At 38.9% G+C, this 15579-nt stretch overlaps 1 protein-coding gene and 1 long non-coding RNA gene across 6 annotated transcripts in view; one reads left to right on the top strand and one right to left on the bottom strand.

Annotated features, from left to right (window-relative positions):
• Window positions 1–3446: 3446 nt before the first annotated feature.
• Window positions 3447–11938, bottom strand: LOC119695852. 2 transcript variants are annotated; one of them, XR_005255410.1, is made up of 4 exons: window positions 11850–11938; window positions 9521–9713; window positions 6754–6899; window positions 3447–4517 (listed from the first exon to the last, which is right to left on the bottom strand). It is a non-coding gene; the product is annotated as an uncharacterized LOC119695852 (long non-coding RNA). The 2 variants fall into 2 exon arrangements; XR_005255411.1 differs by lacking the exon at window positions 3447–4517 and adding an exon at window positions 5880–5998.
• The window catches only part of EMB (embigin), a 25928-nt gene continuing 21933 nt past the window's right edge, over window positions 11585–15579 (top strand). Inside the window, exon 1 of one of the 4 annotated variants that reach the window (XM_038125029.1) lies at window positions 11585–12029. Coding sequence is in view for 2 of the 4 variants with exons in the window: in XM_038125027.1 (XP_037980955.1) it covers window positions 12648–12759 (112 nt within the window). In the remaining 2 variants the exon portion in view is untranslated. Of the gene's footprint in view, window positions 12030–12052; window positions 12349–12369; window positions 12760–15579 lie in introns of those variants that run through there. The other 3 variants (XM_038125028.1, XR_005255409.1, XM_038125027.1) reach the window with 3 other exon arrangements.

Raw genomic sequence — 15579 nt, 5'->3', positions numbered from 1 at the left:
TTAAAAACAACTGAAATACTTACTTTTAGTCAGGTCCCACTGACTAGAGGAAGCAGCCGCTCAGAAAAAATAAAGCTATCATGGGCTGCTGATCTGTTTTTGAAGAAGGATGCCTTTAAAATCTATTACTGGAGGAAGATATCTTCTGGGATGCAGTGAGTAAATATGTGAGTGTCCAATGTAATAACAACAGGATTCTAAATCTGGTTGAAAACTACACACAAAAAGTACATTATTTATTGTAACACCGTCAGATTCTCATCTGTTTAAAATAGTACCATACATTGTAGTCCCAGGAATTTCTCTTCAGTTTCAAAGAAAAACACAAACAAGGGAACTACAGTTTTAAAGTGTGTTCCCAGTGCCTGCTAGATATGATCCAACCAGCTATGTGTGCCTTGGATCCCAACCTGCTGGTATGTGGTGTCCAAACACAGCCTGGCTGTAGGGATGTTTGCAATCAGGCACTGTGCCGTTGTTCAGAGCTGGAATTCAGGAGAGACACAATTTACAACGAGTATCAGGGAGAGATCAAGTTATTCCAAGCAGGCTGACTCTTTTCCAATATGGATTTGTGTCATAAATAGAGAAAGCAAGATGGTGTGCCAGGTTTGGACATCAAAAGGAACTGAGACATCAGAAGAAACTTCTTCACAGAGAGGGTTGTTAAACATTGGAATGGACTGTTCAGGGAGGTGGTGGAGTGATCATCCCTGGAGGTGTTCAACAAATGATTGAAGTGTCATTTAGTGCCACAGCCTAGTTGACAGTGCTGTCATCAGTCAAGGACTGGACTTGATGATCTCAGAGGTCTTTTCCAACCTAAAGGATTCTGTTAATCTATGAATAGCACATTCTGCTAGCTCATTAGACAGAACTGAGGTTCAGAAATGCATTTACTTAGCCAGAAAGCATAACTGTGCCCTACATTACATGCAGCACAAAGTGGAAAAAAAAGTTAAAACAATTCCAATTTTATTTTCCAATTTATTATTTTCTAATAAGAAACATTTGTAACAAGATTCGTTGAGAACTCAGGGAAGGGCAGATTCAGTATGATTTTGAGATATATGTTATTCTTGGTTGTCTTTGGAAGTTTCTTCTTAGTACATATCAGTGATTTCTGTTATACACAAATTTAACCCACCACTGATTCACTGCAGATATGTAAACTTCTTGTTAGCTTGACAGAGCTTACCGAAATGAAAAACAGAGACTGATTTAAAAATATGTTTACTGGAAGACTGTGATAAAAATCAATTTATCTTCCAGGTAAGTTGAGACCACCTTCCTTCCAAAATTAAATAGCTGCCACCACCCATCTACTCCCTCTTGTCACTGAATCCTGTATGCTTGCATGTCAGTATACCCTTGTTAGCAGTGAAGTTATCTAGGGATAATGAGGCAGAACCTGAAAAAAGGAAGTTTTCTTTCCTGCAGAGTTGTGCCCCAGGGCAGTTAGTGGTATCTGTGAAAGAAAACTAATGATTTGTCATTATCATTCAAAAAGTAACTCTTGCATTGGATAAAGGATTTTTGTTTCAATTTAAGCCTAATTTGCATATTTGTTGCTAGCTGGGGTTTATATAAACGTGACTAGTTTAGATATGTCTACATTGTTTTCCAGATATAGACCCAAACCTGCACACAAGTCGAAGTTCATCCATGCCAAAAGTACATGGACTTTGGTCAAGACTCAACCATTGCTAATAAGACAGCAAACCACACACCACTGTTCAGTATGACCCCAAGCACATTCCTGCCTGGTCTCTAATCAGTGCCTACTGACAGTAAAACTGCTGCCTCACACTGCAAAAAACTGTGCATGTTTCCAACAAGGCAGTTTTTTGTGCCTGTAGTTGACGTTCTAAATGCATTCTACAGACAGCATTTTCCCTCTAGGTCTGTAAAGGAAGATGAGTGATTAAAAAAAAAAAACCAATACAGTATAAACTTAGCATTAGGGATGATATTCACATTCCCTATCCCATCTTTTCCAATAAGAACTAGAACTGATGACTGTACTTGTTCATTCAGATAATATTCACATGCACACATATAAAAAATGGCAAAAGCTATTGCAGATAAGTAACACCAAGAGAGAAATAAACAAATGTACAGTTTAGAAATCTTCTCTAGCTTCTGTTTTTAGGAGGGAAAATGTAGCAAACACTGAACAAAAGCCGTATCTGAATAAGAGACATAAAAGTGCTACTTGATAGCCCTGCTGTTCTTAGTAGAAATCTTCTGGAGAAATGCTTGCTCAGTTCCCAGAGAAATTCAGCCCTTTTGTGAGAGATCTCCCTGTCATACTTTGCTTCCTTTTTTAAAAGCCCAGATTTTTTTTTTTTTTTAACTACAGAGGATTTCTGTTTAGGACTAAATGTGGACAGTCATACTGTGAATCAGATAAGCTGCATACTTGGCAGACAAAGAATTGGAAAGTGTGATGCTTCTGGCTTCAGGTTGCCATTACAAGATCTTGTCTCTTTTTGAAAAGTTTCTCTTCTGAAAATCTAAGTGTGGATTTTTTCAGTGTTCGCAATGTTACATGGTATGTGTTTTAGGAAAACGTAGGTAGTAAAACTCTCCCTCCTTTATTCTGGTATCAACTCAGCATGTTGTAAAAAATAGTAAATGAAAAGAGATTCATTAAAAAAAAAAAAAAAAATAAAGTGAAGTAAGGTAGCTGAAAGGTCATGTCTTGGTCTAACCCCAGCTGGCAACTCAGCTCCAGAGCTGCTCGCCCATTCCTCCCCCAACAGCAGAATGGGGGAGTGAACCAGAGGAATACAAGTGAGAAAACTCGTGGCTCAAGATAAAAGCAGTTTAATAGAGAAAGCCAAAGCCACGCACACAGGCACAGCAACACAAGGATTCAATCACCACTTTCCATTGGCTGGCAGACATGCAGCCATCCCTAGGATGGCTTGTGGGATGAGGTAAGGTGCAGAAAAGGCCTTGGTACTGTATAAGAACTGCTCAGCAATAACTAAAACATCTGTGTATTATCAGTACTGTTGTCAGCAAATCTGAAACACAGTCCCATACCAGCTACTGTGAAAAAATTTAACTTTATCGCAGTCAAAATCAGCACATTCATCACTCGTTCGGACAATGAGATAAAACTAAGTGCCTTATGGAGTACATTATATTCCTTGCTACAGTCCCATATAGAGATGCCCTTTCCTTGCAAGGTTCCCTGTTTTCCCCAGTAGTAACACCTTCTAGCTCAGACATTACACAACATGCTTTGAGGGTCTGTTAAATAGTGCAGAGGTTTTCATGGGCAATAGATGGGCCATTTTTTTTCCAACTAGGAAGGAAATACACAATTCACAGAGTTTCAATGGGCAGAGAGCTTCTGCAGTACACAAAAGCTGGAAAAATTAGTGCACTGTCATGAGAACTGCCTGAGAACTGTTTTCTCTTCCACTGTTCAAGGATAAGGCTGCAGAGGAGCTGTAGAAATAGTGATGAATTATACTGCACTGATAAAACTGATATGTACTAGCTGATGCAGGCTTGTCCATGCCTATACAGAATCACCACAGAATGCGTTTGTTTGGAACAGAATTTTAAAAGGACATCTAGTCCAACCTCCCTTTTCATGATTAAATGAAACAGTGACTAAGAAAGGTGTGTGAAAAGAGTATAATTTATTTTCCAACCACTCTAGTCACAGATTTCTGGCAGTGCCTTCTGCAATCCAGATTTATTCTCTTATTTTCCGACTTCTAAATTCAATTAATTTATTGCATGGAGTTCCTGGTCTCTGTGTGAAGTAAAAACTATTTAATTACTTAAAACTATTTAATTACTACTTTTACAAATGTAATTAACACCTGCACTGCCCCTGGCTTGATGCATCATACTAGTAAAGCTCCACCATCCTCAAGAGTGTACAACTGAGAGAAGAAAAAGACTCAATGTAATTTAGAATTAATAAGCTTTGTCTTTACAACTTTATGACAAGTTTGAAATAATTTTATGAAACTTTCAAGCACGTTTAAAAGAAGTGTGTATCAATACGAAACTATAATCAAAATTTTATTTCTGGTCTGAAAATCCCAAGACAGTTAAAATGTAGAAGTGAGCACACCACTTTTACAATAAAGCTGGACATTTTTCGTAAACCTAGAAAAGACACCTCTATAAGAAGTTTTTCCTTAAAAGGAAAGCAGTTTTTGCAGTTGATACACTACCTACAAATCAAGAGATCTGTAACCACAAAGCCCCTAGAGATCTACAAAAAATTCTTTGCAGAAGTCCTAGAGGATAGAAAAAATTTAAAAGCAGTTTTCAGGTCACTCATACTTGGAATATAATTTCTAACAATGCCAATGTATAAAAGTGCTCAAACACTTGTTTTCATCAAAATGACTGTGTTCACAGAGCTGTCTGCTGCCACAGATGCTCACCTGCAATCTGTGCTGTGTGCTACAGACTGCAGCTCTCATCCTTCCCAAACCAAGTCCAAACATGCTGTCTGTACAAAGGGCATGGTTTGCTCTCTCCTAAAAGAAAGAAGAGTAATAAAGGTCAGCAGGGAATGTGTCTGACTTTTTCTGTGCACCCTTAGTAGACTTTTCCATCTACTCAGCTTTATCCTTGGAATCAAAAATAACCTGGCACAGAGTAGAAAAAACTAAAAAGAATAGTTAATTGTAACCCTTTTCCTGGGTTATCTTGGGTGAGCCACTTTGTGTTTCACTGGACTTAACACTACCCACAAGGCTGATGTGAGGACAAACACATTAAATGTTGTCAAGCATGGGAGTAGGGTCCACATGGAGAGATCACATTTCTCTCTGTCAGACTTGTTTCAAGCCCCATGAGGAATATAAGTAAACTTAATAGTCAGAATGACCCGATATCCTCAAAGTAGAATGTTTAACATTTTTATCTGAAACATAATTTTCCAGTAAGTAACTACACAACTCTTAGCAGTATGTTTTCTAAAGCCCTACCACTGTCAGATGTAATTTACTGTTCTTCTTATACGAGTTATTTAAATATCAAATATTTTTTTTTTCTTATAAAAGACTGTCTTAGTGGTACTAACTCAAATTTGTGGCTGAATCAATCAAAATTCAATAATTGAAGTAAATTAATTCTTACACGAGAAACTGAAATGCTAGAGTACAGTTAATCATTGGTTCCAGTAACTCTCACAACCAAAAAAAGGTAAAACACACTAGAGAGGAAGCTGGAACAATGAAAAATGAAAAAATGCCTTTTTTTCTCCCCTGGCATTTCTGAGGTTTATAAAACTGGAATTAAAATTCACAGATCAGCCAGGATAAGTTGGTATCAGTTATTGTTTGAAAAATTTTACATTATCTCTGTAGATTTTTCACTTCTGATATGCTGTGCACATTCTTCTATTCATTTATAATTTTAAAATTATTTTTATATTGAAAGGTAAAATTCAATTAGAATAAGTTATCTTTGTATAATCCCCCCACAGATTACAGAGACCAGAAGTATTTGGAAAGACATTAACAATTGCTGAATCACAACTAAAATTAAAAACTACTTATGATTATTCCTTTACACTTTGAAATTCACATTCTATACACCAATATATTTTAGGCTTTTTTCACTTCTAAATGTATATGCGTATGTGTTTTGCCTCTGGAAATATTACCCAAGTTGTAATATAACCCTGATGAATCTTTTGCGGAAATGCCTTGCAGAACAAATCAGCTGTTAAAAAGTCACACTCAGAAGTTCATCTTTGAACTCCCATGGCGTGACATAAGCTGAACAAGCCATTTTAACTCTATTATTACCAGTCAAATAAAATTGATGTAATTAGAGGACTAAAAAGATACATGAGATGACTCATAGTGGAGGAGCTCCTCTCATTGATCCCACTGGATGCTTCTAATAAAGGGGTTTCCACCTCTGGATGAAAATTATTCCCATGCTGAAGTCAAGAGTGAATATCACTTTAGGCACCAGAAAACTGGCAGGATTGTAATGCGTATTCAGCCTGAAAACGCAAACAAGGGAAAAATAAGTATTCCACAGATTCTTGGCATGCAAAACCCAAGCCCTGATAATCACTCTTACAGCAGCAGGCAAGTAATTTCCTTAATATTAAGGCTCAGATGGCTTTCCTTACTTTGTCTGAACTCTGCTGCATGATAGTTTTCTACTTATCCAAACAAAATATTTGCAGACTGGAAAACATCCCTTCCATATGCAATGAATTAGAAATGTTTGCAGACAGTTTTTTGTTAAAATAGTAGTTTCTTTCTCACATGAAGATAATTATCCAAGACCACCTTTCTCTGAACCAACATATTTCTTTTTATTAAAAGTACTAAGTTTTGTACTGTACAGTACTGCTATAGTTCTGAACTGTAGAGAACACTGCTATTCAGTACTAACTATGCATCATTTCAGTGAGTATTTCAATAGTTCTGTATCTGTTACATAAATGTTGAATTTGGGTGAACTAAAAACTAGCTGAATTGTCATTCTAGTAAGCCTCGAAACTGAATTTTCTCTTTAACAGGAAGAGTGCAGTACAATAAGTGTGGATATATTCCTGTAATGTGGAAATTCCAGGGTACATTTGCTTGTGCTGTCCCAGACGGTGCTGTTCTACCATCACGTATACGTATTCTTAAAATTTAGGAGAGTGAGTATGCACATTCATTCAGATTCTCTACTATTAGTTATGTCCAATGCACACAGACTGAGGTCTCTGCCTCTGTGCTGATGAGAACGGGCATTTCTTACCTGCCTCCTGCAAAGTTTCAACTTCAGTTTTTGGTTTTGGTTATGATGGCTCCGTAGTCAGTAAAAATGCTTAAGATTGTCTTATGGTTTTCAAACCTTTTTCATCTTTCCTATTTCTGCTTCCTTACTGGGAGTAAGTAGAAGTCCTGTTATTAGAGCAAAAAACAAAACGTTTAGCTTTCATTTAATAGACAAAATAATTACATGGCAAAAGACTAATAAAAGCTGTTTAAAGTCTCAGGATTTTGGAATTACAAATAACACTTCTAGCTGCGTAGTTTTCTTCACTTTTTTTCACTGACGCCCTCTTTTCCCCTTCTGAAGTAATACACAAAAACTAAAGGAAAAAAATGTTCTAAGTAAAAGGACACTGTTAGACTTTCTAAAGTTTACTGAAGTTTGTTTGTAAGTAAATGGAGTGGCATTTAACGTGATTACTTCCCTCCACAAGGGAAGACTCATGCCACTTAACTTGTTACTGATTTTATGCTGCCTTATCTTCAGGTTTTATTTTCAGAATTACAAACATATTTCCAAATAAAAAAAAAAAAAAAAACTGATGAAATTGAGTTTCTGTCAACTCCAAAAACCAGAAACAAACAACAACAACAACAAAAAACCCCAAAAAACCCCAAAAAAAAGAACAACAACAAAAAAAAAAAAAAACACCCAAGCAAATTACAAAACATCCCCAGCCCAGGAAAACCATAAAACACATAATTTGGATGAGAAAAAGTCTATACTCTGTCACCATACGCACAAGAAACAAAAGTATTCACACATTGATTACCCCAGAGCAGAAGTTCCAGGTAGCCCAAATTCAATCATGTCAGTAAGGCCTGGTTCTTCAGACAGTTTAGTACTCCTGCTTGTTAGTGATAATTAAGCAAGTACTGTGGTAGAATGGAGGATACCTTAATTTATAATTTATATTAGATATAAAATTCTCATGATTTTTTATTGTTGCCACAGAAGAGAGGCTGTTTTTATAAGTCTGCAAGGTTAGAAAATTGAGTTTGTGAAAGATTTATCAAAGGTAATCTTCATGCTGATGTTAAAACAGTAGGTGAGACTCACCTGTGCGCCTGCATCATAATTACAATTAGAGTAATTGTTCTCAATTTGCATTCAGATTTAGAGTAATTATTCTCAAATTGTATTCAGATTAGAGGCTGCCTTACTTTTTACAGGTATATTACTGCAATGAAGGATACTGCCTCCCTTCCTCCCTTGAAGTCTGATCCCATTTGAGTCACTTCAAATATCTTCTGCAAATTTTGAAGCACAGCTTGCAAAGCAAACCCTGTGATGAGGTGGCATCCATTTGTATCACAGTAAACTTTAATTCTACATTAAACTAACAGATTGTAGACATTTCTTGTCTGTACATAATGGCTGCAATTTAAATTGTGTTTTCAACAAAGTACTGTTTTTTTCAATATATTATCCATTTTAAAAATTGAAGTTTTTCTTTTTCAGGTATCAGAAAGCAGGGGACTGGTAGGTAGAAAGAATTTTTTGCCAAAAATCTGTCTTGAATTTTTAGATGCCAGTTCCTTATTGGCGTGTTTGCCATGTGGACAAAGCCTTTACTGCCTAATCTGCAACCCTGCACAGTAACAACTGAGTATTGACAGTATCGATAATCAGTATCAACAATCTCAATAACTGGTATTGCAGCAACCTAGGATTTTCAAAAAATACAATCCTAAAGCACTATAGCACTAATTTTTGTTTCATATACAGCTCTGATCCTAGAACACAACATTAAATATTTGATAAATGGCAGAATTCTCAATAGAGGTTATATGCTTAATCTTGCAAATTGTCTTCAAGGAGGTAGCAGGAGATATTTGGATTTACCACTCAGCAAGATGCAGACAGTGCAGAGAAGGCAGCTGCAGAATATGCAGATTGCATAAACTGGTCTGTAATTTTAAATCCAGACAAGACTTCTGTTTAGTTAAATCCTTAAAAGAGAGCAAGCAAAAGATGAATATTTGAAGGAGACAATAAAATTCTGCTTTGTAGTCTTGTACTAGCACTCAGTATATTACTTTGGCTCTTAGAAACATGCACATTTTGCACTGTTTTCTAAAAATTTTGTTATAATCTGACTGTTACCACAAAATGGAGAACTAATTCCCCAATGCTTGTGTTGCATAACATCTATTTCAGCACATCCTTTTAATGGAGATCCACAGTTTAGTAACACATCTCCAGGCCATGCAAAATTATTTCCTGGACAGCTTGCAGGACTTATTTCTAAAATAATTCTAAATTGTGTCTCCTGTTGACTACAGTTTATTTTCATGCTTTTACAATTAAAAATGTCATGCCCATTAAAAAAATAAAATAGAATCTAGCTAAAGTCTAATAAGGTCTTGATGATTTAACTTCAGATATTGAAAGCTGCTAAGCACCATCCCCGAAGTCAACTTCCACCTTAAGTGGTTTTAAGTCTGCTTTGCTTGTTTCCGTCTTTCTCACAGTTCTTCTGACATACATATCAGTTACCTTTGCACAATCGGAGTGGATGTTATAAAAAGCAAACCTCCAGCCAAGAAAACTGCTCTGGATCACAAATGTCCTTTGGTTATTTTTCTGTTTCAGTTTTTAACAGAAATAAACGAATGCCAAAGACTTGCCTTTAAGAACACAGGATTTGTTGTTACTGAAAACGAGCTGTAAAAGTACAAATTACAATTCACATTTTTGTTCAGCCAATAGTCAACATATATCAGTATTCAGAGTTTCATTTACTTACCTTTTGCCATGAAAATATTCAGCAAAGATCTTCCTGAATCAGCTGAATTAACAAGCAATTTCCCTGTATCAGAGGTTTTATTAAATATAAGGTTTTTTATAAGCCAGAGTATGGTGCAACACATGAATTCTCATTCCAAAACAATGGTCACATTTGCCAAGTAACTACTATGTGAGAATAAGTCAAAGTTTCTCTGTGGAAGTGGGAGAAGAAGAAAATACAAAGCATATTAATAAATGGAATAGATTAGACTTGGTATGTAAAATTTAAATACTTTTCCTGAAATTTCTAATTACTGCCCAGACAATGTTTCCAAATGCAAGGCAATAGTTGATTTTTTTTTGATATCCCAAATATTCCACTTTACCATTTTTATCACTAACCTTATAATTTCTGAAACCGCTCACTCTTTCAATGATCTAACCAAATACAGCTGGAGTTCTTAGTAAGTAATCTAATCTAATCTAATCTAATCTAATCATATTATAATGCTAAGGCAAACATTGGAGCATGTAAACCCTTAGAGAGCTGTTTGGTTTGCTTGACCAGTTCCTCTTCCTCTTCCAATTCTGCTTCTTTTTTGCATTCCTTCTGCCATCCTTCCTCTTCTCTCTGCTTTTCTCTTTACTGTTTCATGTGTGGCTTCTCTATCTCATAGTATGAGTATAGGAAAAACCAGCTCCCTCAGCAGCAGTTTAATAATTGTTTTCTTTCAATTCAGCATTAAGTGTGGACTTTACCAATAGCAGATGACAAGAGCTAAGATGAAACACTGCAAAGATGTTCATCATGTCTTCTGACTGCTCAACAAAGTTAATTTGGTGGAAAAAATAGTCCAGTCCTATACAGGACTAAACACCAAGTCACTCAACAAATTGTCTCCATCTGAATCTCCCCAGTTTCCATTTAGCAAGAGCTGACAAAGCTACAGCTAGGTTCGAGATGGGACTGCCCTAGAAGTTCCATTTGTGCCAGCCCCCCGTGTTTAGTCATATATTTCTACCAAACAATCCATGTTGATTCCAGGTGGATAAAATCTGTCTTACTAAAAGGTGCTGCATACCCAACCACTAAATAAAGTGAATATAAAGTTTTCTTTTCACCCATTCCAGGGAGAGCTAACTGGAACTGTAAACTAGTCCTTTCATATCTTTAGGCAGTTGACACTCCTCTCTCCTCTGCCTCTCCCTCTCTTTTCCTCCCCTTCTCTCTCCCCTCCTTTCCTTTCCCTCACCCTCCCCCACTACCAAGAGATAAGTCTCTTCAGTCCTCCTAACTGGTTCAGATAAAACAGCTTTCAAGTGCTAGCCAGTTTTTTCCTATTAAAAGCTGAAGATCATCTACCATTCCTAAACAGCTTTATCTGAATTGGATTCTCTCTCTGAATCTCTTCACTCGGTGCATTTTAGCAGGCTGGTAGATTAACAAACATGGGGAAGGGGGGTTTCAATCTCTCCTCATAGCACATTGCATTGTGAGTACACCTGAATACACAACAAAGGGCCTAATAAAACAGTCCTGTTCCCAGTCTTTTGCCATTAGTTGTATTTAGTCTTTATGAAAGAAAATTTTATTCTGAAGGTTCCTGTACTAGTATTGGAAAATATGGATCGAAGCATGAACATGTCTAGTGCTAGAAAATCAACACACGGCATTTACTCTGCATAAACTCTTACAGCTCTGTCAGCATGGTGAGCTAAAATGATAGGAAGCCTTTTTTGCAGTGACCTTCTTGTATCAATACAAATCTCTTATACAACTCAACCTCTGCATTAGCTGAAGCTGACAAGAAGGAAGAAGCAGGACGTAGCCCATCACAAAGTTATTCTTTCAGAGAGTACCACCTTGCTGGAGTTCATTTCCCACTATCAGAATTCAGGTTTTACCACGCAATAAACAGAAATGCATATAATTCACATCTATAAATATATATAGACACACACATATGAGTGGGCTTACTAGGTAAGCACACATGTGTACAGAAAAAAGTGTAAACAATTTCACTTAGCCATAACTGAAAACCTGAGGAGCTTTTGCCAGAAATTGTGATCCCTAGTCACTGCTGTACAAGCTAGGAGATTTAGAAAAAGGGATCCAAAAGAGTCGCAGCTCTCATACAGTATAACCCAGCTGTCCTGGAGCCAGTGACCCTCGAAGCTGGGCTCTGCAGAAGATCAGCAGCCAAAGGGCAGGGACAGACAGGCCCGACGCAACCTTCCCCGCGCAAGCCCAGCCGGAGCCGTTTGCCGCCGAGCGTTGCTCCTGCCCAGGTGGTCCTGCAGCCACCGCCCCTCGGGGCCAAAAATAAGTCCCGACCCTGTGCCCCTACCTGCCCCACCAGCCTCCCGCTGCCCCGGGGATCCCCTGGGCGGCTCAGGCGCCCGGGCTTCGGTCCAATTAGCCACCGGTGCTTGCCCCCGCCCTTCCTCCGACACTTAAAGCGCGGCGGGCCCTCCGCTGAGCACATCCTCACGCGAAGGGGAGCGGTTGTGGCTGCGGCGCTTTCCCGGTGGTTTTTTTTTTTTTTTTCTCTCTTTTTTTTTTTTTTTTTTTTTTTTGCCTGTTTTTTTTCGTCGCAGTGCATTTGGAGCAGTTTTGCTTTACATTTGACCCCAGTCGTTGCTGGAGTAGCTGGCTCTCCCGCAGAGCCGCTCCTGCCCGCTTGAGACTTCCTCAGGTGGTGCAGCCTGCGGGGTGCGGATCTGGGCCGAGCCAGGGGAGCACGGTGGAGTGAGCGCGGCGGAGCACCATGCCTGCCACCTTCTCCGGGCGCTGCCTGCTGCTGCTGCTGCTGCTCTGCACCAGCCTCTCGGGCGTGAACCCTGCAGGTAAATGTCAGCTCTCCCCGGGCCGCGTCCCCTCCGGCCTCCCGACACGGAGGTGGACCGGAGTACCGCCTGGGAGCAAAGGTCTTCCTTGCTCCGCAGCATCCCCCCCGGCTCTCGGGGGACGTAACGCTGCCCCGGCACGGCAGCTGCCTTTCGGCCTTGCCAGTGGGAGCGACTGAGGCGTTTCTTTTTCTTCGCGGCCCCGACCCTTTCTGGCGCCCCTGTGTCCCTCAGGAGATCGGGGTTCTCGTGGGCCAGCGGAGATCCTCTCTCGTTGTCCCTCAGCACCGACGTGGCGGATGGCTGCAGATGGGCAGAGCCGTGTCGGCGATCAGCTGTCCCGTAGCCTCAGCAGCTTCTCTCTTACTTACGCGGAAGGGTTTATTAGGTCACAGGTGCAGCATTGGGAAGGTGTGGTGTCGTGTCTTGTTTCTCGCCTGTCCTTACTGTGTAAAGCGTTTAAATGAAAAAAAAAAAACTCGCAAAACAACCAATCCACCCCCTCACAGATCGATAGATTACATTAGTAAGGTATCAGTGTATCTAATGCATTATGAGGGGTGTTCCTTGGGATTTGTTTCTGCGTTTTCAAACGCAGCATTTAAAATCTTTGAAGGAAGAGGGACTTGAGCTTTCTGGGCCCCATTCCTCCTCTAGAAGCTTTCAGCAGTTCAGGAGCAGGCCAATTCTTTCTCAGGATATAAAATCTTATTTCTATAACTAGTGCATTTCTATTATTTTTTCTTGGTTTTGAGGCATTGCAGATTAGTAGAAAATAATTATAGCAGGAGTTACCGGATTGCTGGTGTTTGCTGTGCAGGGTGCGATACTTGGAGTAGGTCTTGGCGAGGCCAAGAGCTCTGTCCTGTGTATGTGAGCATATACATATTTGTATGTGAACATCAATGCTGTGACTGGAATTCATTGTGGTTTAGCTGCATTTTCAGTGTGTGAAATACAAGTAGTTATGTTTTCTTCTGCCTCCAGTGCATTTCCTAGTACCGGGAAGACCAGTAGTGCTCCCTAGGTGATGGTACCTTCTGTAAAATTTCTAGTAGTTTCACATAATGTGAAAGGAAACATACTTTGTACTTCTCAGGTCTTGTTTGAAATAAGGAATTAAGTATGTACACAGACAAAAATCTGCTTTGTAGTTCTTAAGTCTTCTTTAAAATACATGTGTATTTATATACAATTTATATACACAACAAACTTGAAATCCTTTCTAGTGGTTGACTTAATTGAGAAGTTTTTTGAGTGCAATGGTCTGATATTTCTAGGAATGTGAGAGTCAGCATGTGGCTAATTCCAATAAGGTAGTTGTTTTTGATAGCTGTTAATGCCAAAGTTTATACCAGATGGTGGCTGAAGCAATTTTAAGTTTATGTAAAGCCTTTTTTTTTAACTTAAAGCAATTTTAAGTTTATGATAGCCTTTCATGGGAAGAAACAAAGCAAACAAGTGAATCAAACAAAAACCTTTGTGTTTCCAAAAACTGCACAAATCTACCATCTTCCTAAAGTGGGGGGTATCGTGTGGTATAGAGCAGACGTCAGAAATACTCCACTAGTTTTACTACTTCTCATCTGTATAGAGTGAAGGTGTTGTTTTCCAGACTTCATTAAATTTTTTTACAGCTGTATGAGCTGGATAGGGAGGCATCATACTGTGACTCCTGTGATGATTTAAGTGAAAAAATGGTAATTTACTCCTTCATTGGTTATTAACTAAATGTGCATGAAGCTAGTAGAGCACAGGAACTCTCTACACAGCTGCAGCAAAGGGAAGTTCCTGACCCCTGAAGGGAGAAAAAACTGTTTTCCACTTAAGTCCAGAAACTGTGTTTGTTTTGGAGATGTGAGGGTGCTTCATCCAAAAGAAATGCTTGCAGTAAAAGTAAGCAGAGAGAGCACTTGCACACAGGAACTGAGTTGCAGAAAGGTGAATTGCATGGTCTGCAGGCTGGTCAGGCAGATGCCCCAAAAGCTGTATGAGATTCTTATTTTGAGATAATCTCTTGAAGAAGATCTTTATTTGGTTACTCTTATCTTAGTCATGTAACTGTTTAGTTACTTGTTTTGGGAAAACCTAAATGATTGCTTTTATTTTGCATTGAGTTAAGGGTAGTTTCTAACCAAGTGTCAGAACACTGTTGTTCAGAGCTTGCTGCTTTGTTTGGGTTACCTTTGTGGTAGTCTTAATTTAGTTGCAGCAAGTGCTGCCAGATTGATTTAGGACAAACAGTCCCACCACATCTCATCTCTCACTTTTCTGCTCCTGAAGAATTCAAGGAGCTATCAGTACAGAACACACCTCATTCCTTACAGACTTTGCTTCCATGTTGGGTTTTTCTGGTTTGACCTGAGGGAGCAGCTTTTATCTGGGATTTGGGAGGCCTTAATGTTGATTCTCTGATGTCTCTGGGGCATGAGGAGGTTCTGGTGGCTGGTTTTGAATGCTACTGAATGCATGTGATCTTAAAAAGTATATGACTGATATTAAATTAAACAGTAAAATAAATATGTTAAATTAAACCAAATTGTATTTCAGCCATTTCTTACCCAACTGCTTTTCTGGCTGAAGGAGAGCAAATAGATTAAGCCTGAAAATACTCTGATAATAGTAAGCATGGTACATCCATACTTTTTTGCCCCAAAACACTGTCTGCCATATAAACCAGAAATAGTGTAGAAAACTAAATTCATTATATCATACTCTTGCCTATTCCTTGCTGCATGACAATCAGGGAAATGAGACCTCTACAAGCTACCACACTATTGATTAAATATAGTGCAAAACTACTATAGGCTAAGGCATGCAGCCATGACTCAGTAGCTTGAGAAGTTACTCCATGCAACTTCCTTACATCATTGCCTGGCTGGATGACACTGATGGTGCAGTGTTGGCCCATCTTGATCTCCAGTGCTATTCAGCAACTATATATGAGAGGAAGAGAGTGGTGCAATGTTACCTCTGTTCTGTGTAATTTGATATGTGGACAGGTAAGGTGAAGGATATATAAGCAGGGGTGACAAAAATAACACTACTTGACTTCTTTAACTTGCTACATGAATTAAGGAAGAAAGCCAAGATGAGAAGCCAGTTAGTATGCAAACCACATTTCAGGTTATCTGCCTTCATTGCAGAGCGATAACAGAGCTGCTGTGCAGCTTGGCACTGGCACCTTCTAAATTTATCATCTTCGGGGATTTTAATTAATGTGGAGGTGAT

This window comes from Motacilla alba, chromosome Z (assembly GCF_015832195.1).
Source record: "Motacilla alba alba isolate MOTALB_02 chromosome Z, Motacilla_alba_V1.0_pri, whole genome shotgun sequence".
Classification (NCBI taxonomy): domain Eukaryota; kingdom Metazoa; phylum Chordata; class Aves; order Passeriformes; family Motacillidae; genus Motacilla; species Motacilla alba.
Note: the sequence above shows the minus strand (reverse complement) of the source record. Positions and strands in the feature narration are given on the sequence as shown.